General features: G+C 42.8%; 1 protein-coding gene across 5 annotated transcripts in view; it reads right to left on the reverse strand.

Annotated features, from left to right (window-relative positions):
- The window catches only part of LOC118649209 (zinc finger protein 724-like), a 52,281-nt gene that overhangs the window by 3,830 nt on the left and 23,200 nt on the right, over positions 1-25,251 (reverse strand). The window contains exons 5-8 of one of the 5 annotated variants that reach the window (XM_036296087.1): positions 24,493-24,691; positions 10,421-10,547; positions 4,208-4,281; positions 3,266-3,321 (exon numbers count right to left, since the gene is read on the reverse strand). In XM_036296087.1, coding sequence (XP_036151980.1) covers positions 4,269-4,281; positions 10,421-10,547; positions 24,493-24,691 — 339 coding nt within the window. In that variant the 3' untranslated portion in view covers positions 3,266-3,321; positions 4,208-4,268. Of the gene's footprint in view, positions 1-885; positions 3,322-4,207; positions 4,282-10,420; positions 10,548-14,436; positions 14,480-20,538; positions 20,946-24,492; positions 24,692-25,251 lie in introns of those variants that run through there. The other 4 variants (XM_036296086.1, XM_036296088.1, XM_036296091.1 and 1 more) reach the window with 4 other exon arrangements.

Consider the following 25,251-nt stretch of genomic DNA (forward strand, 5'->3'; position numbering starts at 1 on the left):
ACAATAAAGATTTAATTTTTTAAAAAAAACTATTTACATGGAAAAAAAAAACAAAAAAAAATAAAAATAAAAAATAAAAAAATAAAAAAATAAAAAAATAAAAATAAATAAAAATAAAAAAAAACAAAAAAAAACTATTTACATGGGTTAATTCCATCCCAATAAAGAAGTTAACGGGCTAACAATGAGAAATCCTTAAGGTTTCCAATGAAAAACAGGACAAGAAAAATCATTCCAATTACAAAGTACACAGATGCCAATTTGTGGTATTCCGAAAATTCATATTCATATTAAAAACTATAGGTGTCAGCATGAGAAGGTGAATGGTGGGCTACCTACCTCATGAAAACAAAGAAAAATATTCACCAAATTCTACTGTCAGTCATTGCATTTTTAAATTCAAAACTACTGAGTGAAAGTTACAGGGCTTTGAAGGGCTGATGTGGGATAGGAAGAGCTTTACATGCTGTGGTCATAGCACTGGAATGGCAGCTTAGAAGACAAAGTGAAAAGGAAAGAAGACAGAGAGGAACAGGAAATGAGAAATGAAAGAAATGGAATTAATGTTTCTGAGTTCAGCTCGATGTGTACACTGGACACTGGGAAAAGTGTCCTCTCTCCACATGCAGCGTTCATGCCAATTCTGCATCCTGGGTACAACAATGTCACTGCAATATCCCTCTTAATCATAGAAAATCTATTACACAGACAGCACTGTCCTGAGTGTAGTTCCAATCACCTAAATGTGACAACCACAAATTGACATGCCCTCAAAAAGTTTTCACCTGAACACATTGGCAAAGAAAAGGAAGTATCCTTGATGACATCATTTACAAAACTTGAGAACTATTTTTAAAAATTTATTCAACAGTATTATTCTCTAATAGAAGAAAATAATGCGCCGTACAATGTACCCAATATTCCATGGGAATGTGTACATAAGTGAAGTCCATATAATATACAACATCTCACAAATCTTTAAGACAGAAACAATCAACCCCATGATTTCACTGACACACACCAGATATAAAACATACCAGCATCAAGTGGTATGGGAGTAGAATCACATTAACATTTCCTTTTCAAAATACTTCAAATGATTTCAATATAAATGAGATAACACTCTAAGTAATTGTACATATGGAAACATCAACTTTTTTGATATATTCAAGTATACAAACATTACCTAACAACATTTAAAGTTTGGAGTACACTGTGAGTACTGATTTAGGGCTATATCTGAAGGGCATTTTGGCTATTGATCTAGTGTGAATTCAGTGAGACTTTAAAATTCATAATCAATTAAATACTTGGATAAACTTTTTACATCTTTAAAGCCACTTTAAGGCATAAATTCCTTGGAGATTTGTAAACTGTATATTTTAAAGAAAAGTCATTCCTCCTATATTAAAAAAACGTGGAATTTCTACCCAATTATAATCCCTGATAAGACTGGGGCTGTAGGTTCAATTATATGATTTCCCACATTTTTCAGTTTTAAGGTTTTCCTCTAGAATAAACTCCAATGTGAGCAATAAGCTACAGATGCTGATTAAAAATTTTAGGACAATGTTTACATTTGTATTGATTCTCTCCAGTTTTAATTCTGATGTTGGGTAAGGTATGCATACTGAGTAAGCTTTGTCACATTCTTTATATCTGCTGGGCTTCGATCCAGTAATAATTCCAAGAGGTTCTATGACATGTAAATGAGAATACACACTTTGACATATCCCTCAGAATTTGTAAGACCTTATCACTCTCAATGAAAGCATCGTTAAATCTTTGGATAATTTTATATTTTTGTTGTTTCTCTTTAGAATGCTTCGTAAATGTTAAGTTTGAACACAGGTTAAAGGCTTTCTCACATTTTCTACAGTGTAACGCTTCCCTATACTATCAAATCTCTGATGATTAGTAAATTTTGAGCCGTGGGTAAAGGCACCAGCCTATTCTCTACATATGTACAGTATCTCTCTGTTTGGAAGTCTCTAAGGTACGGTAATATGTGAATGGCTTTTAAAAGTTTTTTACATTTTTCCCATTCATAAGTCTTCTTTCCAGTATGAATTCTGTGATATTCAGTAAATTTTCACTGCTGTTCAAGGACTTACAACACTACACACATCTGTAAGATGTCTCTCCAGTATGAACTCTATGATGCTTAGTAAGGTTTGAGGATCTGCCAAAGGATTTGCCACATTCTCTACATTTATAAGGCTTCTCTCCAGTATGAACTTTCTGATGCATTGTAAGGTTTGAGGCTCTCCCAAAGGATTTGCCACATTCTCTACATTGATAAGGCTTCTCTCCAGTGTGAACCCTCTGATGCTTAGTAAGTTCTGAGGAGCTGACAAAGGATTTGCCACATTCTGTACATTTATAAGGCTTCTCTCCAGTATGAACTCTCTGATGCGTAGTAAGGTTTGAGGAGCTGCCAAAGGACTTGCCACATTCTATACATTTATAAGGCTTCTCTCCAGTGTGAACTCTCTGATGATAAGCAAGGGTTTCAGATCTGGTAAAGGCTTTGCCACATTCTATACATTTATAAGGCTTCTCTCCAGTGTGAATTCTCTGGTGCTTTGTAAGGTTTGAGGCTCTCCCAAAGGATTTGCCACATTCTCTACATTGATAAGGCTTCTCTCCAGTGTGAACCCTCTGATGCTTAGTAAGTTCTGCAGAGCAGACAAAGGATTTGTCACATTCTGTACATTTATAAGGCTTCTCTCCAATATGAACTCTCTTATGCTTAGTAAGGTTTGAGGAGCCACCAAAGGACTTGCCACATTCTATACATTTATAAGGTTTCTCTCCAGTATGAACTCTCTGATGCATTGTAAGGTTTGAAGATCTGGTAAAGGCTTTGCCACATTCTATACATTTATAGGGCTTCTCTCCAGTATAAATTCTCTGATTTAAAGTACAATCTGAAGGCCAATGAGATGTTTTACCAAAATCTTTACATGTATAAGGTTTTTCTCGACTATAGATTTTTTTCAGTCTATTTACATTGAATATTTGACTGAAGACTCTCCCACACAGATTCCATTTGTAAGCCTCCTCCCCAGTATGAATATTCTCTTGTTCAGTGTAATTTAATGATTGCTGAAAAGACTGGACACATTTATTTCCTTTGTGTGTCTTGTTCACAACAGGAATAACCTGACATATATTGTGATTGGACATTTGATCAAAGACTTTTCTAATTTTATAATGGTTCTCTGCAAGCTCGCTTGTCCGATGATTAAGATATGACTCTTGCTTAAAGTTTTTCCAATGTTTATTCCATTGATATCTGCTGTCTCCATAATATGTACTCTGGTAATAATGGGAGATAGAAAGACCTTAAGTGACAGTTATAAATTCATTAAACATGCACACTTGTTCCGTAAGAACCATTTTGGTATACTCATTAAACCAAGATCGTTGTATAAAAAAGAGCTTTCCTAATTTATTGAAATTACCGAGAAATAATAAATACAAAAAATTGTTAGAGGAAGAATATTAAATCCTTGTTTAAAAGACTGAAAAAAATAAAAAGACTGCCAAATTGCCTAGCCAGCATAGATCAGCGGTTGAGCTTCGAGGTATGAATAAGTAGGTAATGGTTCCTTCCCGGTCAGGGCCACATGTCCCAGTTGCAGGATCAGTCCACAGTGGGAGGCATGCAGGAGGCAGCCAATGAATAATTCTCTCTCACCATTGATATTTTTGGCTCTCTCCTCCTCTCCCTTACTCTCTGAAATCAATAAAAATACGGTGTTTTTTTTTTAATCATAAAATAATGCCAAATTGAGCACAGTTTAATTTTATAGGTACAGTATAAATCTCTACATTTTAGAAATGATTGCATGAAAGTTTAATCCCACCCTACATTTGAAACAACTGAAGTGATTACACTACAGACTATGTGAATTCCTAGTTTATCTATATTTCCTTTCCAAGAATGCATTAACAGTAAAAACTTGTTTTCGACTTTCATGTACAGAAACACACTGACCTGCCAATGTAACTGACTTTAAACTGGGAGGTTTCCCAAAAGCGTAATGCACTTTACCTCTTTAGGGAAAAAATATTTTATTCTGGTAAGTGTTCCAGATTAGTACTGTTTATATTAATAACTTCTCTTCTCATCACACTCTTCCCCAAATACCAAGACTTTCATTAAGTGTACATTATCAAAGTAACACCTTTCATATCTTACCAGTATTATTTCAGAGAATAAATGTGGTATTCCGGTATTTGGCATAAAGGCCTTGTCATCTTCAGATGACATAGCTGAAAGAAAACACATTTTCAGTTTTCACAATCAGGTGAGTGCACTTTGAAGTTACCAGCAACTATAAGCCAAATGACAGTTTTGAGTACTCCAAGAGCCAGTGAAGGATTCAAAGAAAGCTCAAGATAGGTATAATGAAGAAAAGTCACATCAAAGAGAGACAAAGAGTTGCTTACATTTGCCAATGATAGCTGCTCAAACCCCTTGGCACACAATTGGAATATTACCAAAACACCCCCACCTCCCAGTTTCTTCGCTGGAGAGAAAGAGAGATGAGGGAAGTGCATGTTCAATGATCTCCCTGTTTTGAAGCATCTCGAACACCAAGTGCATATTGTGCATGACACAGAGTGCGAACAGAATGGCAGTACACGGTAAGCGCCTTGCAGTGGCTGCTACAAAGAAGCAACGAGGTGTCATCCTCCATTTTGTGTGTAGCAACGTGGCCTCCGCATTCTTTGAGCGACTTCTCTGCTTCTGTCTATAACGCCCCTTGATCACAGGCATGTCTCAAGATAGGTTCCGGAGATGCAGCCGTGGTACCCAAAGTGAAGTAAACATTCAAAGCAATCCCTATCAAAGTCCCAGTGACACTTTTGGTGGAAATACAAAAACTCTTCCTAAATTAATGTAAATGTCACAGGACTCCATGTAACCAAATCAATCGTGAAAAGAATGTATGACATTAGCCCTCACCTGTTTGGCTCAGTGGATAGAGCACCAGCCTGCGGACTGACGGGTCCCAGATTAGATTCCAGTCAAGGGCATATACCTTGGTTATGGGCACATCCCCGGTCTGGGGTGTGCAGGAGACAACTGATCAATGTTTTTCTCTCATCAATGTTTTGTGTTTTTTTTTTAAATATATTTTATTGATTTTTCACAGAGAGGAAGGGAGAGAGATAGAGAGAGTTAGAAACATCGATGAGAGAGAAACATCGATCAGCTGCCTCTTGCACATCCCCCACCGGGGATGTGCCTGCAACCCAGGTACATGCCCTTGACCGGAATCGAACCCGGGACCTCTCAGTCCGCAGGCTGACGCTCTATAAACTGAGCCAAACCGGTTTCGGCAATGTTTTTAACTCTCTATGCTTCTCCCTTCCTCTCTGTAAAAAAATCAATCCTATCTAATAATAGACAAACATGGTAATTGACCGTACCATCGCTACGCCTCCCATCAGCTAATCGGCATGATATGCAAATTAACCACCAACAAAGATGGTGGCTAATTTGCATACTGCAGACAAGGCGGGACAGCACGAGCCACCAGTGTGCTGCCATCCAGGCCCCCATGTGCGACCACAGAAGCCGCCTGCCTGCCGCCCGTGATCGGATCCGATCCCGGGCCACTGGCCGGCCCGAAGCCCCAGAAGCCGCCTGCCTGCCTGCCGTCTGTGTGCACAGCCCGGTGGCCAGCAGGGCGGGAGCGGCAGATCATGATCTGCCTGCCCTGCCCTGCCGCCCGCCGGGCCTGCAGTCCGTATGCGCGAACCGGTGGCCGGAGGGGCCAGCAGTCCGTGTGTGCAGCCCAGCAGCCACCGGGGCCTGCAGTTCGTGTGTGATCCGTGCCCGCCCTGCCCCGCTGCTCGCCCGGCCGATCGTGATTCGCCCACCCTGCCCCACTGCCCACGGGGCCTGCCGTGTGTGGTGGGCGGCGGGGCGGTGCAGCAGAGGGCCTGCCATTTGTGACCCAGCGTGGGATCCGGGCCTGCCATTTGTCACCCGGGGAGCCGGCCTAAGCCAGCAGGTGGTTATCTCCCGAGGGGTCCCAGACTGTGAGAGGGCACAGGTCCAGCTGAGGGACCCCCCCACTCCCCACTCCACACCCCCCGCCAGTGAACCAATTTTTGTGCATCGGGCCTCTAGTAAAATATATTTTAAAACAAAACAAAACAAAACAAAACAAAACAAAAAGAATGTATGAAATTAAAGGCAAGCAAGAGGGGGTCAGTCGATGTGTCTCTCTCACATCAATGTTTCCCTCTCTCTACCCTTCCTTCCTTTCTCCCACCCTTCCACTCTCTCTGAAAAGCAATGGAAAAAAATGTCTTCATGTGAGGATTAATAACAACTATAAAATAGAAGCACTGTAGAATAAAGAGCCTACTTACAACTTCTCACATATGAGGTAAAATAATCTTCTACAAGGGTGCTTATACCACAAAAGAAGTAAATATTTGATTTTTTATTATAGCACTAAGAGGAGAGATAAACAAAACAAAATAGTCAAAAGGCATTATGCCCCATATAAAAATAACATCACATTAAAGCAAGTTGTCAGTGCATTAAAAATACAAGCTGTAAAATGGGAAAAACTTCTGCAAAGCATATTATCTGTTAAGTACTTAATATCCAGAATATATAAGACCTTTTACAAATCAACATGAAAAAAGAAGTAACACAACTTTAAAAATGTCCAAAGCTAAATAGCTAACTAATCGTAAGATAGAAGGCAAGAATACACAATAGGTAAAGACAGATTCTTCACCAAGTAGTGTGAGAAAAGCAGAACAGATACATGCAAGAATTATAAGACCATGCCCCTTTCATAGGCAATGAACCAAACTGAACTCAGCATGGATTAACAACTAAAGTATCAGACCTGAATCCATGAAAACACTGGAAGAAAGCATAGTCAATGAACTTTACCATCACTCTTTAAAATACTGGTTTGCATGTATCTTCCTAGGCATAACAAAGAACCCAAAAAATAAAAAAATGAGACTACAAAACAATAAGTTTGGCATACGAAAAGAAACCACAAAATAACAACAACAAAAAACAAGCAATGCTACATCCTCAAAAGCTAAAGATCCAAAATATATAAAGAACTCTCACAAGTTAACACCAAAAGTCAGTGTGATTGAAAAATGGGCAAAGGACCTGAATAGACATTTCCCAAACAGGACATAAAGATGCCCAATAGACATATTAAATGATGTTCAACTCCAATGACACCAGCATGAAATACCACCAAACACCTAACAGGATGGCAATCATCCATAAATCAAAAACGACAAGTATCACCAGTGAAGTGGAGAAATGAGAACATTCATACACTGTCAGAAAGATTATAAACTCACTGGTACAACCACTAACAAAACACAATGGAGGATTTTTCAATATTTACAAACAAATACCAGGTAACATAGTGATTCCATTTCTGGGGATTTATACAGAGAACATGAATTCAAAAAGATATACCGCCCTAACCGGTTTGGCTCAGTGGATGGAGCGTCAGCCTGTGGACTGTAGGGTCCCAGGTTTGATTCGGGTCAAGAGCACATACCATGGTTGCGGGCACATCCCCAGTAGGAGGTGTGCAGGAGGCAGCTGATCGATGTTTCTCTCATATCAATGTTTCTAACTCTCTATCCTTCTCCCTTCCTCACTGTAAAAAATCAATAAAGTATATTTTAAAAAAACAAAAAAGAAAATGTTAATTCTTTAATTCTTCAAAAAGATATACCCCCCCATATATCCATTACAATAGTGATGATAGCGAACTGGAAAAAAAGGACTATTTTCACAATGATGCTCTACCATTTAAAATAAATAAAAGACTTCATTTGACTTGACATGTAAGGAGACAAAATTTACATCTCAACTCATCTCCTTCAAGGTAAAACTATGTGTTTATTCCAGAAATGACACAATAGCTGCAAATAAAACTTCCACATTATTGAATATAAAACTACATTAATTTTATAAACTTCACATTTTTATAAGGCAAATACGTACCCAAGTTTGTATTTCAATCCACTGTATTAAAATGGAAACTCCCCATGTATCAACTCAAACATTAAAACAAAAACAAAAACAATAAATATGGCATTATCAACAGAAAAAAAAAAAATAAGAAGCCACAGGCAGAGAAAACATATTTGTAAAAGTTGACATGGCCCAGCTGGCACGGTTCAGAAGTTGAGTGTCAAGCTACAAACCAGGAGATCATGGTTCAATTTCTGGGCAAGGCACATGGCAGCTGATCAATGATTGTCTCTGATCATTGTTGTTTCTATCTCTCTCTCCCCCTCCATTTCTTTCTGAAATCAATAAAAAAAAGTCCTATAAAATAAAGAGGGAATATGCTAATTGACCACCACTCCCTCACAAAGATGGTGGCACCCACAGCCAATAAGGAGGGAATATACTAATTGACTGCCACGCCCTCAAAGATGTCAGCGCCCCGTTCTCTCATCCCAGCCGGGGTGGCAGGCGCACCTCCCTCCAGAGTCCCCCAGTCCCCTAAGTCCCCCAGGACCGGCCCAAGGCACAGGCAAGCCCTGGATGGCGGCTGCTCAGCCAACGCCCGAGTCACAGGCAAGCCTCGATGGCAGCTGCCCAGCCACTCAGGACTGGCCCGAGGTGCAGGCAAGCCTCGGATGGCAGCTGTCCAGCCGCCGAGGGCTGCCCAAGTCTCAGGTAACCGGGGCCGGCCGAGATTTGAGCTGCTGGTAGTGGCAGCAGCAGAGGTATAATGGGGACATTGCCTTCCCCTGATCGCCAGGTTGCCTCCCGCCCCTGAGGGCTCCAGGACTGTGAGAGGGGGCAGGCCAGGCTGAGGGTCGCCCCCTCTAGTGCATGAATTTTCATGCACCGGGCCTCTAGTATATTAATAAGACAGTCAACATGTACAGGACAATTATACAAAACACTCAAAGAAGTCTTCAAATTCAACAATGAAAAAAGAACCAACATGACTAAAAAGGGCCAAAAACCTAATCACACAGCACTACAAAATATATACACATAGAAAATCATGGAGGGTCGGGGAGACAATGGGGGTAGGACACATATGGAATACCTTAATCAATAAAGAAAAAAGAAAGAAAAAGAAAATCAGTGTAACAAGAGCCTGCATATGTTATGTCACTAAGGAAATGCACATTAAAACAATGAGAAGTAACAAACAGCACAGGCAAGCAACACTCACCCACCATTGAACAGATCAGAATCCAGAACACTGACCCCCCCAAATGCCTTCGTCATGTGGAGCAACTGGAACTCCCAATCACTGCTGGTGAAAATGTCAAATGCTACAGCCCCTTGGGGAAACAGTCTGCAGGTTTTTATAAAACTAAATATACACTTGCCATGGAATCCAGCAATTGGGCTACTTACTATTAAACCAAAGACTTAAGCCTTTTATCTACACAAAAGCCTACAAGGGGCTGTTTATTCATAATTTACAAAAATTAGAAGCAATGAAGAGGTCCGTCAACGAGTGAATGGATAAATAAACTGAAGGACCTACAATGAAGTCTTATTCACTACTATAAAGAAATAATACAAAAAAAGAAAGAAAGAAAGAAATAATACATCAAGCCATGAAAAGACATGAGAGAATCCTAGATACATAGAACTCAGTGAAAGAATCCTATCTGTCTGCACAGGTAGCCCAGTTGCTTAGAGGATCGTACCGCTATACCAAAGTTGTAAGTTTCATTTCTGGTCAGGGCATGTACAAAAAAATCAACTAATGCTCAGCTGAAGTTTCTCTCTCTCCAGCTCTCCCTTCTTCCCTGAAATCAACAAGATCTTAAAAAAAATAAAAAAGAAAAGAAAATGGAGTGTGAATTTTGATAGAGGCTTTCCCATTTCCAACCCAGGTTGTTCTCTGGCCAGAAGACATGGTAGAATCTTAGAATATTCTAGAAAATGATTTTCTAAAATATTAGTTTCTGATAGTACTTTAACTCGTCAAGACAACACATAAAGTGTGCAAATGCTGAGTTCCAAATTCACATACATCACAAAGCCTTTCTTTTCTACAAAAGAACCCCCAATTTGTTCCTCTTTAAAAAATTTGTTTTTATTGCTTTCAGAGAGGGAGAAGGAGAGAGAAATAGAAACATCAGTGAAGAGAAAGAATCACTGATATGTTGCCTCCTGCACACCCCTTAATGGGGAGCGAGAAAGCAACCCAGGCATTGGCCGTTCACCAGCATCCAACCTGGGACCTTTCAACCCCCAGGCCACTGAGCCTATCCACTGAGCCCAACCATCTAGGGACCAATGTGTTCCTTCAGAGCAAGAATCTAACACAGAAAGCAGAAGCCCCTTAGAGATGTTAAAATAAAGGAAACAAAACCCTGCGGATGGAGTGGGAATTCCGGAAGGAGTCATCCTCACCCAGGGAGGCCAGGTTGCTGTAGTTCTCCAACATCACATCCAGGTACAATTTCCGCTGAGCTGGGTCCAGGCATTCCCACTCCTCCTGAGAGAAATCTATGGCCACATCCCTGAAGGTCAACGGTCCCTGAAAGAAAAGACAGTTACCAAGAGGTCACCAGAAGAGTTCACGATATCACCCAACATGAAAACAGTGTTAGAAGAGGTTTGGAACTATGCAAGTATCCTGAATCATCCAATAAGATCACTTTGCCCCAGTAACATTCTCTGATTTGTTTTTTAACACTGACAAATGAGGATGACATATGTCCACACATCCACGGTACAGATTTTCTTTACAGGGAAAAAAACTTTAAAATTACTCAGTTTGGCTCAGTAGATAAGAGTGTTGGCCTGCAGACTTAAGAGTTGCAGGTTCAATTCCAGTCAAGGAGACATGACTGGGTTTCGGGCTCCATGCCCAGTAGGGGGTGTCCAGGAGGCGGCTCACCAATGATTCTCTGTCATCAATGATGTTTCTATCGTTCTCTCTCTCTCCTTTCCTTTCTGAAATCAATAACAATATACTAAAAAAATAAATAAATAAATAAAATTAAGGCATGGATACAGGCATATGGATTTCTGAGTGCTGTATATGCATCATTCAGGGTCAGTGGTGTATATTTCTCAGATGGAAATATCATGCTGGGTTGGAAGTATATGGACTTCTTCTCAAGTATGAAGAAGACCACAACAAAATGAACTTCTGTAAAGACACAGATTCTGATCCATGTTCTTAGATGGGGTCTGCGTTTCCACATGTGTAACAAGCTCATTTTTGACTTGTGATGTCAATGTTTCTGCACCGTATCTCATACTTCTGAATACACAGAAAAAGAAAACACAAGAAACAATTCATATAGAACTTTGAACTGAAAAGCTTTGTTAATGGAATTCAGTTCTCATGGAATAGGACACAAAAGAACCACAATCCTAGTTGGAAATTTACTGACTAATCTTAGAACAAGATTATTCTACCTGGTCCAGCTGGTGTGGCCCAGTGGTTGAGGACTGACCCATGGACAAAGATGTGACAGGTTTCATATCTGGTTTGGACACATGACCAAATTGTGGGCTGAATCCACAGTGTGGGGTGTGCACGAGGCAGCCAGTCCATGATTCTCTCTCATCATTGATGTTTCTCTCTCTCTCTACCTTTCCCTTCCTCTCTTGTTACAGAAGATCAGAGAAAAACCAAGCCACGCTTAGAGAAAGGGAGTTACATTTTATTATTAAATTCTGTGCAGGCCCAGGGAAAAATGTGTCTTTCAAATTCTGGGCCTCCAAATGGAGGAAACTCTCTTTATTTATACTTTTTCCAGTCCTTTGTCTCCCAAATTTGGAATGAGATTTCCGGGCCTTCTGAGAAAGAAGGCCTGTGAGCTGGGAAGGGGCCATGAGACCATATCTCAAGGCCTGGCCTGGTGTCAGCACTGACAACTCTGGAGCATAGTTTATGGCCTCTCTGGAATGGGAGTTGTCTTATTTTCCTTATTATTTAAGCAAGCAAGCATTTACAGAAGCCATATTATCAGGGTTAAAATTTCAAACAGCAGTTTTTATATAAGATGGATGCTTCACTCTGAAATCCATAAAAATATACTTGGGGGAGGGGGAGCAAAAATAGCTGAAATAATGTTAAGAGTTTAGGCACAGAGACACACATTTTACAACTATGAAATCAAGATGGTTTAGTGATTCTATAAATCTCAAGAATCTATTTGTGTAAGATCCCTGTGTGTTGTATAAACACAATAAGGAGAGAAACATAAGGATACAAAACAAGTTAGACTTATTGTTTCCTTTGTGAGGTTGTAAATCCTCGCCTAGGGAGATTTTTTCCACTGACTTTTAGACAGTGTAAGGCAAGGAAGTAGAGGCACAAAAGGGAGAGAGGAAGAGGGAGAGGGAAAGAAGGAGAGGGAGAGGGAGAGGGAGAGAGAGGTCAATGTGAAAGAGACAGAGAGACACATGGATTGGCTGCCTACCACAGGTACACAGGAGCTACTAGCCCCGGACCAGAATTCAAATCCTCCGCCACTGATCCACATACAGCCTGGGGGAACTAATTATTCTTACTAGTACATTTGTTTCAAAATTTTTATGTATCATTAGTGGAGAGCTATGTTGTAGAAATTTAATGTAACTGGACATACATTAATAATATGATTCTTAGAAACTTTCTAGAAAATACAAAAAGTGACCATGTAGGGTATGTCCGTCATGTGAGTATAGAACATAATGAAAATTTAAAGAATCAAGTCCTGGTTGTTTAAAGGTCCCATGCAAAAGCCAATGATCTGTAGGAAATAAAAGTAAGTCCTTCGTTTTCAAAAGCAAACACAAACTAAGAAGAGGGACATTTCCCGATATGAAATGATGGTCTTCGCACAACTTTCATTAAATCGCTACTACATCCTTGTTCCTGAGAAAGGGAGACTATTAACTCTACAGCGAGGGGAGCACCTCTGCCATGTGAACATCAGGTGGACTGAGACAATGGGCATCAGGTGACTGAGGCACACGGAAGGTCAGGTCACCACCGCTGTGACATTACTGAGAAAAATACAGCAATAAATATGTGGAAATGATCACAAATAAATTTTGCAGTGTCAATACACAGGCACCTCTCATGTTCTGTAAGCTAACAGTACATTTAACTACCAAGTCTTTGTACTAATGAGCAAGTCTCTTCTATTTATTATTTATTCTTCTTTCAGAACTTGTTGAGCAATTCTGAGCAGTAAAATGTGCATTTTCTTACCCCTGACCAAGAGCTGATGCTGTAGCCACTTGAACCTAAAACCTACATTTCCCTTCTTCAAGACACAAGAGCCTCTGACCCCATCCCAATAGGGATGTTAGACATGGCTGCCTTTCCAGGTGGATCTGTCACAAAAACGATGTTCTGAGGCGTTGCAAGTCATTAATTAAAAGCGGGAATGCTTCCTGATCTTGTGGAGGCTGCATAAAATGAAGGCAGAAAAGGCTCTGGAAAAAAGGAGAGAAATATAGCCCTGGCAGTGAGGCTCAGAGAGTAAGTGTTGACCTCTAAACCAGGAGGGTAGGGTTCCATTCCTGGTCAGGGCACACATTAGGTTTCAGACTAGATACCCAGTGGGGGGAATGCAGTAGGCAGCTGATTAATGATTCTCTCTGCTCTCTATCCCTACCCCTTACATTCTGAAATCAATAAAAACATACATTAAAAAAGAGAGAAATATAGAAATATAGAAAATGCTGACACTGACTATCATAAGAAAAAAGGAAAGAAATAAGGAAAGGAAAAAAACCTGGAAAGGCAAGAACATCAAAAGTAGAGAAATATGGAGGAGAGGAAAGAGCCCCATAGAGATGAAGGGGACTGAGAGGGAGAGGGGTCCTGGTGAACAGAAGTGGGGGCAAGAAAGAGGAGGCACTTCAGGTAGAGAAACTGGTTCAAGGTGAAGAATTGGGGCAAGGCCGTGACTGGTTTGGCTCAGTGGATGGAGCGTCGGCCTGCGGACTGAGGGGTCCCAGGTTCGGTTCCGGTCAGGGGCGTGTGCCTTGGTTGCGGGCACGTCCCCAGTGGGAGGTGTGCGGGAGGCAGCTGATCGGTGTTTCTCTCTCATCGATGTTTCTGGCTCTCTGTCCCTCTCCCTTCCTCTCTGTGAAAAATCAATGAAATGTATTTAAAAAAAAAAAAAAAAAGAATTGGGGGAGGGAGTGCAGGGACAGAATGGGGGGTTTAGGGATGACGGAGCAGAGGGAGAAGCAGCACCGAGTCAGCCCGCTGTGGGTAACAGGACAGACTATAAGAAAGGCAGCAGAGGGGACACAGGTGTGGGAAGGGAAAGAGAAATATATACACAGATGTTCAAAGAAAAGCAAACAGCCTCTGATCCAGGACACATCTTTTACCTGAGAAGCAGCCATGTGGTCCTGGTCCTGATCGGAGTCTGGGATGTTTCCTCAGGTGACACTATGTTGAGGAGTCACAGCCTGTTAATCAGCTCCCCTCACATTCACAGTCAGAAGGACCTGGCAATGAGGAAAAGGCCACCCCTCCTGTCCTTGGTCACAGGAGAGAGTGAGGATCACTGAGCTCCTACATGGAGACCACACTGTGAGGGTTTTTATTGTCTTCATGTTTCTGTACTTCCAAAACTTCCACAAACTCCGACGGCAATGAGAGTATGTGCTGTTCCCTTGTAGCCTCAAACCCAACACCAGAGCCCTTATCTCCCCTGAAGAAGCCTGCAATGGGGGCCATGACATGACATCTTTAACTAGTTCCCTCCTGGGGTCTCCCAGGCTGTCCCAGAGCTGTTTTCAGTAGCGCTGGGTACCAGACACCAGACCCAGCACCCCTGAGACCTCTGGGTAGTGGGAGGGGGTGAAGCAGGAAGTTACACACATGCAGTTTCCCAGGCAGATTTCCTTTCCTCTTGTCCCAGGAAATTAAGGAGAATAGATCTTCCTGCTAAAGCCTATTTCTCCACTTCCTTCCTCCTCAGGCTACTTTCCCGAGTGAACCCCTCACCCCTACCGTCGCCGTCCAGCCCCCCCAACACCCTCTATGGGCCCCTCTCTGTGGACCCCTCGCTGCCCTTCCTCCCGCCCACGTGTCTGTCTCTCACTCCCTCTCCTGACCCCCCAGCCTGGGTGCCCGCCCCCCGCAGTCACCGCGCCCACAAAGCCCCTCCCTGCGGGCAGGTCGCCTCTTCAGGGGACACCGCGTCCTTCCCCCTGAGCCCCCCCATGGACACTGTGCTCCCCGGGCAGGCAGACCCCTTATTAAATGGGGGTGGGCCTAGGAGGGGGGTACAGACCCCCAGGCCGGGAGCCATCCGGGCTCTTTGGGCGGAAGCGCCCAGCGGGGGGAGGGCGGGGCAGGAGCGAGGGGGCAGCCCCGGTCCCTGCACCTCCTTTTAGCCCCGCGGGGAGCACCGGCGGCCCCGGGAACGGTTTTCAGCGGGAAAACCGCGCGGCAGGCGGTGGCCACAGCCACAGGCGGAGAGACCCCGGGCCGGGGCCTCCGTTTCCTCCCAAAGGAACGTGGCGCCCGCACCGCGCAGCCTCCCGGGACGCGGACTCACCGCTGAGAGGCTCTGGGGCGGGGACCCCAACAAGGACTTCAGCGCCGGCAGCGCCCTCAGCCTTCCCTGCGGGGAGGGGGACGGGAGCGTCAGCTTTAAAGACAAACACCCTCCTCAGGGGGAACCGCCACCTGTGGCGTCTGCAAGGAACTGCGCATGCGCCTCCCTGCGGGTGGGCGGGGCCAGAGCCTGAGCTGAGCGGCTCCGCGATGGGGGCGGGGCCGAGCCCGGCGGCCAGGCCTGTGCAGGGACAGAGGGAGGGAGGGCGGGGCAGGAGCGAGGGGGCAGCCCCGGGTCCCCGCACCTCCTCCCACAGGGACAGCCCTTCCTGGGGGAGTTTCCCACGTCATTGTCAGGGTTTTGGCTGGGGACGCGGCTGCGAAAGGATTCACAAGGGAGAGAAGAGACAGGAGCAGAGGGAGGGCGTTTATTTTACCTCTTTAAAGGGAGGAAAGCAGAAACCAAGATGGCGGCATAGGTTAACGCCGGAGATCGCTGCCTCAAACAACCACTTCAGAGATATAACTAAAGGACAGAACGGACATCACCCAGAACCACGGGAAGGCTGGCTGAGTGGAAATTCTACAACTAGGAGGAAAGAGAATATCATACCCAGACTCAGAGGAGGCGCAGTGCTGAAGTGAAATACTCAGGTGTGGAGTGCACGCGGAGCGGGCTGGCGGCGGAGGGCGCGGTTGTTGTTTTCAATCGGGAGGGAGTTTCAGACTCTGAGCTCCAGATCCGGGCGAGTCTCTGGGGACTGAGACTCAAACGGGAGAAGCGGGACTGTCTGGCTTCGGTCGGAACTCGAAGGCAGCTTTCTCTCCGAGGTTTGCAGCCATTGCTGGGGCTCTGAGAGGCAGAGCCCCTGGGGAAGGAACTGAGAGTCGCCATAACTGCTTGTTCCGCCCGCCCTGTAGATCCCCGGGGACCCGCCCCGCCCAAGCCCTGCGCAGCGCCATTTGCCGGATAGCCTCAGGCAAACGCTAGATTAGCACCGCCCTAGAGATCCAGCACAGAAGCCCTCCCACTACAGACACAGCAGACTCTCATAGCCAGTTAGCCTGGAGGTCAAATCACCCCGGTATTGCCGACATCAATCAAGGCTTAAAGGCAACAAGACTGCGGACAAAGACCACTAGGGGGTGCACCAAGAAAGCATAAAAAATGCGGAGACAAAGAAACAGGACAAAACTGTCAATGGAGGATATTGAGTTCAGAACCACACTTTTAAGGTCTCTTAAGAACTGTCTAGAAGCTGCCGATAAACTTAGTAAGGCCCTCGAAAAGACTGGTGAGACCGCCGATAAATGTAGTGAGATCCTCAAGAAATCTAATGAGACCCTCGATGTTGTGATAAAGAACCAACTAGAAATTAAGCATACACTGACTGAAATAAAGAACATTATACAGACTCCCAACAGCAGACCAGAGGAGCGCAAGAATCAAGTCAAAGATTCGAAATGCGAAGAAGCAAAAAACACCCAACTGGAAAAGCAAAATGAAAAAAGAATCCGAAAATATGAAGATAGTGTAAGGAGCCTCTGGGACAGCTTCAAGTGCACCAACATCAGAATTATAGGGGTGCCAGAGGATGAGAGAGAGCAAGATATTGAAAACCTATTTAAAGAAATAATGACAGAAAACTTCCCCCACCTGGTGAAAGAAATAGACCTACAGGTCCAGGAAGCGCAGAGAACCCCAAACAAAAGGAATCCAAAGAGGACCACACCAAGACACATCATAATTAAAATGCCAAGAGCAAAAGACAAAGAGAGAATCTTAAAAGCAGCAAGAGAAAGAAACCCAGTTACCTACAAGGGAATACCCATACGACTGTCAGCTGATTTCTCAACAGAAACTTTGCAGGCCAGAAGGGAATGGCAAGAAATATTCAAAGTGATGAATACCAAGAACCTACAACCAAGATTACTTTATCCAGCAAAGCTATCATTCAGAACGGAAGGTCAGATAAAGAGCTTCACAGATAAGGAAAAGCTAAAGGAGTTCATCACCACCAAACCAGTATTATATGAAATGCTGAAAGGTATCCTTTAAGAAGAGGAAGAAGAAAAAAAAAAGGTAAAGATACAAATTATGAACAACAAATATGCATCTATCAACAAGTGAATCTAAGAATCAAGTGAATAAATAATCTGGTGATCATAATAGAATCAGGGACATAGAAAGGGAATGGACTGACTATTCTTGGGGGGGAAAGGGGTGTGGGAGATGCGGGAAGAGACTGGACAAAAATCGTGCACCTATGGAAGAGGACAGTGGGTGGGGAGTGAGGGCGGAGGGTGGGGCGGGAGCTGGGAGGAGGGGAGTTATGGGGGGAAAAAAGAGGAACAAATGTAATAATCTGAACAATAAAGATTTAATTAAAAAAAAAAAAAAATAAAGGGAGGAAAGGGCCAGGTGCCCTCTGATGGCACAGGGAACCCCAGATAGAGGGCGCTGTTCCTTTATTAGGGTGCTAGCGAGTAAATGGCAGCTGTGGCAAAAGCATAAAAAGGGGGAAAGGAACCTGGAATTCACACAGAAGTTTCCCAGATCCCAAAGGCTGTGCTTAGAGCTACTGGCTGGTCTGACCTTCAGCTGCAGGTGTCCCGGGGAGTGGTCTTTCCCAGGATCTTCACAAGCCGGGAGCACATTGTTACAGTGAAGTTACAGGGAACTCAAAAGGCGTGCAGATTGGGTTTGAAACCAGAACTTTCTGCCTGCGATTTGCCTGGATCCTTAAACCCTCAGTGAGGAGGGGGGAGGGGAAGGGCAGCCTGCTCTCTCAGCCCCTCCCTGTCTCCCCATCTGAAGGGAGAGGCAGCTTGAGTTAGGGAAGCAGGTGGATGGGGGTGTCAGATACAGACCCAGATATCCATTCATGGTTAGGCCCCTGATAAGGTCCCACCCAACACAGTGAGAAGGAAATTTTAATTTATGTATTTTTCAAGGGATAAAAATTTTCTGGTTGTTAATTTTGGTCTTTGAAGTCTTTGTGTTCTGGAAATGCATTTGGGGGGAATCCATTTTTTTTAAATATACTTTATTGATTTTTCTACAGAGAGGAAGGGAGAGGGATAGAGTTAGAAACATGGATGAGAATGAAACACCGATCATCTGCCTCCTGCACACTCCCTACTGGGGATGTGCCTGTAACCAAAGTGCATGCCCTTGCCTGGAATCGAACCTGGGACCCTTGAGTCCGCAGGCCGATGCTCTATCCACTGAGCCAAACCGGTTAGGGCGCATTTTCATTCTTAAGGACTCTTTCTGAGGTTTTTGCTAGTTGAGTCTGTACTTTATTCATTTCCATATTCTCCTTCTGTCTAGTTCAGTGCCTCGGCCGCGCACCCTGCTCCGGCAACGACAGCGTCCCAGTCTCTGGCACCAGCACTGGCTGAGGCTGTGGCTAGGATCCCACCCTCGCCCCCGCTGCCCTGCGGGGCCCATCCCAGACAGGCCTCCGCCACTTCTCGGCGGAATGCATTTTTAACGGAATATGTTGCCTTTAGTAGTCCCTATAACCTAGTTAATGGGACACTGATATTAATGTAGAATGTCTCCTGTTAGTTTTCCTTGTATTTGGGAAACAAGACAATTTCAAAATCAACAATATTTAAAACAGAGCTATTAGAATACTAGTGGCCCAGTGCAGGGATTCTTGCATATTGAAAGGAAATTAACTAGAAGAAAGATTTGTGTGGTAATTACATTACTGCAAAAGCTACATGTCAAGCCCTAACTGGTATGGCTCATTGAGTAGAGCATCGGCCTGAGGACTGAAAGGTCCCAGGTTCGATTTTGGTCAAGGGCATGTACCTTGGTTGTAGGCATATGCCAGTAGGAGGTGTGCAGGAGGCAGCTGATCGATGTCTCTCTCTCATTGATGTTTCTCTCTATACCTCTCCCTTCCTTTCTGTAAAAAAATAAAAAAATAAAAAAAATTAAAAATCAATAAAATATATTTTAAAAAATTATGTCAAAATAGTTTATATACTATAGTGTTATATAATTAAAACACCCGTGCGATAGGCGCCAGCGAGAGCTTTATATGTATCACATGCGCAAAAGTCTACCTTTATTTTTAAGCTGTCAGTGTGCCCGACCAGCTGGTCTGTCACTTAGCCTTTTACATATATATATAGAATCACTATTATCAGTTTACTCAGTCCCATCACCATTTCTGTTTGAGTATTTTCCAGTATTTTTATGAATATAGGTATTCGTTTGAGTTTTATAAACCTCTACTTACTTTAAAGATATGGCCTGTTCAGAAACCTCTAATTTACAGTAAGTCCAACTCAATTATGTTTAACCTATATAAGTATTTCATCTCTTTAGACCAATAAAATATCAACTATTGCCACCCAAAGCCAGAAAACACACCACACATAACACATAGACAATCCATTCTACACATACAGTAAAAACTTTTACAATGAAAATGACACAATGCTAAACAGATACAAATAAATGGAGACATTTCTTAATATGTCCAACTGTCTACACAGTAGATTACCTACGGAAATTCCAAGGCAATTTTGGCTGTAATTTAATAAACAACACTAGAATTCATATGGAACCAAGCAAAAGAGATGTGGGACAGCCAAACACTTCAAATGTAGGAAAGCTGGAAGATTCACTTTTTTACACTGGAAAACATTTTACAAAGAACAAGCAACCAAGTGGGTGTGATCCTGGATTAACACAGACCCATACACCAATGGAACGAGGGGAATGCCCTCACATAAACCCTGATGAAGCCTCGCCTGCATCCAACAGGAGCCTTTTCTGTGGCAGAGGATACAATCCACAGGGGCAAATGCAACCTCCAGCAATGATGTGGTAAAAGTGATCTCCAACTCCCCGACATTCCTGTGGATTTCCTCCATAAAACTGATAATGGAATGAAACCCTCTCCAGCAGTGATGTCTGTTTGTCCACATCCCTCTCCATTCTCAGTGGTGAAGGTATTGAAGTCAGGGACTCACACATTCAGCTACAAATATTTATTATGAAAACACTCAGAAAGATTTCCATGTGTGTTGGAAACTGACAATTGCAAAGGGTAATGTCAGGAGCTAATTTGCCCCCACCCTCTCCCAGGTCATGCAGGGAGATGTTGGTAGTGAGGCTGAAGCAACTCTGCAGGAACTGGACCTCAGCGAGGGGCAGGAGGTGGAGAGGGGCTTGAACCCAGTAACATGACTGTAATTAGAATTCATGTAAGCACTTTCATTAAACAAAAATTGCAATCATCTGTGTGAGGATGAAGAAACAAAATTCTCCCTGGGTAGACAGGTAATTTCATACTGACACCAGCAGCCTTTCTTGCTTCCTTACTCATTCCCCAGGGTGACCAAGACTCAACAGCATTGCGTTCCAGTCTTTCAGAGGGACATGACCTGGGATATGAGATTTGGATGACTAAGACATGTGAGCATTTAGGGTAATAGCACTGCTTAAAAATAAACCTTTTAAAGAACATTGTGATAAACTGCATTAGTAAGACAAATGTTGTGCCCAACACTTAACCTTAAATACTGTTTTTTCACTACACACCTTCTATTATTTCATGAAGCATTTTAATGTGACACCTATTCCAAAATTAAACACATCAAAATATTGCTGACTTAGCTCAGAAAGACATTGAGCTATCCTTTCTTTTGAAATATATTTTATTGATTTTTTTCAGAAAGGGAGAAGAATAGAGAGTTAGAAACATCAATGGGAGAGAAACATTGATCAGCTGCTTCCTGCAAACCCCCTACTGGGGATGTGCCTGCAACCAAGGTACATGCCCTTGACCCGAATCGAACCTGGGACCCTTCAGTCCGCAAGCCGGCGCTCTATCCATGGAGCCAAACCGGTTAGGGCGAGCTATCCTTTCTTGATAATATTGTCCAAATGAAACTTCAAGCACATATAGGCTGGTTATTCTATCTCCTTCTTTTATAAGAACCCCACTTCTAACAGATTAGTACCCCACTCTTGTGACCTCATATAACCTTAATGACCTCCTTAAATACCCTATCTCCAAATAGACATATTGGGGGTTAGGGCTTCAAAGTATCCATTTTGAGGAGACACAATTCAGTCCTAAACACTCAGCATCTCAAGTTCATTATGTTATATAAACCACCCCAAAACTGATTCCCTTAATGCAATAATTCAATATTTCTTTTTTTAAAAATATATTTTGTTGATTTTTTACAGAGAGGAAGGGAGAGGGATAGAGAGTTAGAAACATCAATGAGAGAGAAACATCGATCAGCTGCCTACTGCACATTCCCCACAGGGGATGTGCCCACAACCGAGGTACATGCCCTTGACCGGAATCGAACCTGGGACCTTTCAGTCTGCAGGCCGACGCTCTATCCACTGAGCCAAACCGGTTACGGCTCAATATTTCTTATGAGTCTATGGGTTGGCCAGGTGGTTCTGCTTCATGTGGTATAGGAAGGCAAATGTTGGTAGTGAGGTTGAAGCAACTGTGTAGGAACTGGGACCTTTAATTTAGATCAACTTTTCCCTAAACCAAAACATGATTTCCCACGCTTCCAGACTTCAATCCTAGTTCCTTCAATTCTAGTTCCCTCGCATGTACCTGTCCACTAAATCTCCTTCCAGCCTCTATTCACTAGCCAGTCCCAAGGCCATGTCACACACATTAGGTTTTTATTATTGAGCACCTCAAACTTCGTCTCTTCTCTTTCAACTAGTCTTTTTAAAATATATATATATATATTTTATTAATTTTAGAAAGGAAAAGAGAGGGGGAGAAACATCAATGATGAGAATCATTGATTGACTGCTTCCTGCACATCCCCCACTGGGGATCGAGCCCGCAACCCAGGCATGTGCTCCTGGCCGGAATCAAACCTTGGACCCCTCAGTCTGCAGGCAGACGCTCTATCCATTGAGCCAAACCACCTAGGGCTTTCAACTAGTCTTTGTCATAGAATAAAAAATCCCTAAGTTTAATAGCTTATATCATCCAAAATTAATCTTTTCACATAATTCTGTGGTGGCTGAGCCCTTCTCTGCTGCTTTCTCTTAGGCGCATACACCCAGGTGTATCCAGCTGGCAGGGCAACTCTCTGGGGCTGCAGGGAGCTGGGAAATTTTTCTTTGAAACAATTTTTTTAACATATTTTTAGAGTGAAATTATAAAGGAAGGAACAAATAGAAACATCTACAGTGGGGCCTTGACTTACGAGTGTCCCAACTAATGAGTTTTTTTGAGATACTAGCCGTCTTTCGGACGATTTTTGGCTTTGAGTTGCAAGCTCAAAAAAATTCGGGTTACGAGCCAGCTTCAGATACCCCACTGCTAGTTGGCGCAGCGAACGTCACAGTGATTTGACATACGAGTAATTTGAGTTATGAGCGCCGTCACGGAACGAATTAAACTCGTAAGTCAAGGCCCCACTGTATGTGCAAGACATTTATTGGTTGCCTCCCGAACATCCCCTGAGCAGACCAGGAATCACACTCCCAATCTGGGTCTTTGTGCACTATGAACCAAACCTGCAACTTTTTAAAAAATATATAAACGTATTTTATTGATATTTTTACAGAGAAGAAGGGAGAGGGATAGAGAGTTAGAAACATCAATGAGAGAGAAACATTGATCAGCTGCCTCCTGCACACCCTCTACTGGGGATGTGCCCACAACTAAGGTACATGCCCCTGACTGGAATCGAACCAGGGACCTTTCAGTCCGCAGGCCAACACTCTATCTACTGAGCCAAACCAGTTAGGGCAAACCTGCAACTTTTTATATTTTTTTTGAGTCAGAAGAAAGGAGAGGGAGAGATAGAAACATCAATGATGAGAGAGACTAGTTGATCACCCCCAACTGAGGATCATGGCCGCAACCTGGGCATGTGCCCTTGGCTGGGATTGAACCCAGGACCCTTCAGTCTGCAGGCCGATATTCTATCCACTGAGCCAAATCACCTAGGGCACGAGCATGAATTTTCTTATGGCGAGTAAGTTTTCTCGACTCCCTGAAGTCTTTGCCGCATTCATTACATTTAAAAGGCTTCTCTCCAGTATGAATTCTCTGATGGTTTATACAGCCCGAGTAATGCCAAAAGGCTTTGCCACATTCATTACATTTATAAGGTTTCTCTCCTGTATGAACTCTCTGATGTTTATTAAAGGTTGAGGACTGACTAAAGGCTTTGCCACATTCATTACATTTATAAGGCTTCTCTCCAGTATGAACTCTCTGATGTTCAGTAAGGGTTGAGGCCTTGCTTAAAACTTTTCCACATTCTCTACATTTATAAGGCCACTCTTCAGTATGAACTCTCTGATGAGAAGTAAGGGATGAAGAGTAGCTAAATGCTTTGTCACATTCTCTACATTTATAAGGCTTATGTCCAGTATGAACTCTCTCATGTCGCTTAAGGCCTGAGGTCTCACTGAACGCTCTCCCACATTCTCTACATTTATGAGGCTTCTCTCCAGTATGAACTCTCTGATGCTTAATAAGGCCTGAGGAGCATCCAAAGGCTTTGCCACATTCCCTACATTTATAAGGCTTCTCTCCAGTGTGAACTCTCTGATGCAGAGTAAGTTGTGGGGATGACCCAAAGGATTTGCCACATTCTGCACATTTATAAGGCTTCTCTCCAGTATGAATACGCTGGTGACGATTACGGTGTGAGGAGTGATTAAAGGCTTTGCCACATACTTTACATTTGTAAGTCTTCTCTCCAGTATGAAATTTCTGATTTAGAGTACAACCTGAAGGCCAATTAGATGTTTTACTAGAAGCTTTACATTCATAAGGTTCTTCTCCACTATGGATTTCTTTCAGTTTACTTGGATTGAATATTTGACTGGAGATTCTACCACAGGCATTCCCTTTGTAAGCCTCCTCCCCAGCATGAATACCCTCTTGTTTGGTGTAACTTGAAGATTCCTGAAAAGATTCCTCACATTTACTTTCTTTGAGTATCATCTCCACAATAGGAATAACTTGATGTATATTGTGATTGGACATTTGGTCAAAGAGTTTTTCACTTTCATAATGATCCTCTGCAAGCTCACTTCTCCAATGATTATTATGATATGGCTCTTGCTTAATGGTTTTCCAATATGCATTCCATTGATAACTTCTGTCTTCAGTATATGTACCCTGGTGATAATAAGAGATAGAAAGGCTTTCAGTGACAGTAATAATTTAATTAAACGTGTACACTTGTTTTATAAGAACCATTTTGTGATACTCATTAAACCAAGATGGTTGTGTAAAAAAAGCATCCCCAATCTATAAAAATTATAAACAAAAAATAAAATGTTTAATTGTCAGAGGAATAATAATGAATCCTTGTTTAAAAGATTGCCAAAATGCCTGGAAGGCGTGGCTAAGTGTTTGAGTGAAGATGTATAAACAAGGAGGTTAGGGATTGAGTCCTGGTCAGGACACATGCCTGAGTTGTGGGCTTGAACCCCAGTGAGGGGTGTGCAGGAGGCAGCCAATCAATGATTCTCAACATTGATGTTCTTCTCATTCTCCCTTCCTCTCTGAAATAAAAAATGTATTTAAAAAAAATAAAAATATATTGTAAAATTGAGCACATTTAAATTGCATAAGTACATTATAAATCTCAAAATTTTAGAAAGGATTGACTGAACAATTAATTCCACCACACACTTTAAACAATTAAATGATTATTCATAACACAGACTTGAGTT

Source organism: Myotis myotis, unplaced genomic scaffold (assembly GCF_014108235.1).
Source record: "Myotis myotis isolate mMyoMyo1 unplaced genomic scaffold, mMyoMyo1.p scaffold_m19_p_28, whole genome shotgun sequence".
NCBI lineage: Eukaryota > Metazoa > Chordata > Mammalia > Chiroptera > Vespertilionidae > Myotis > Myotis myotis.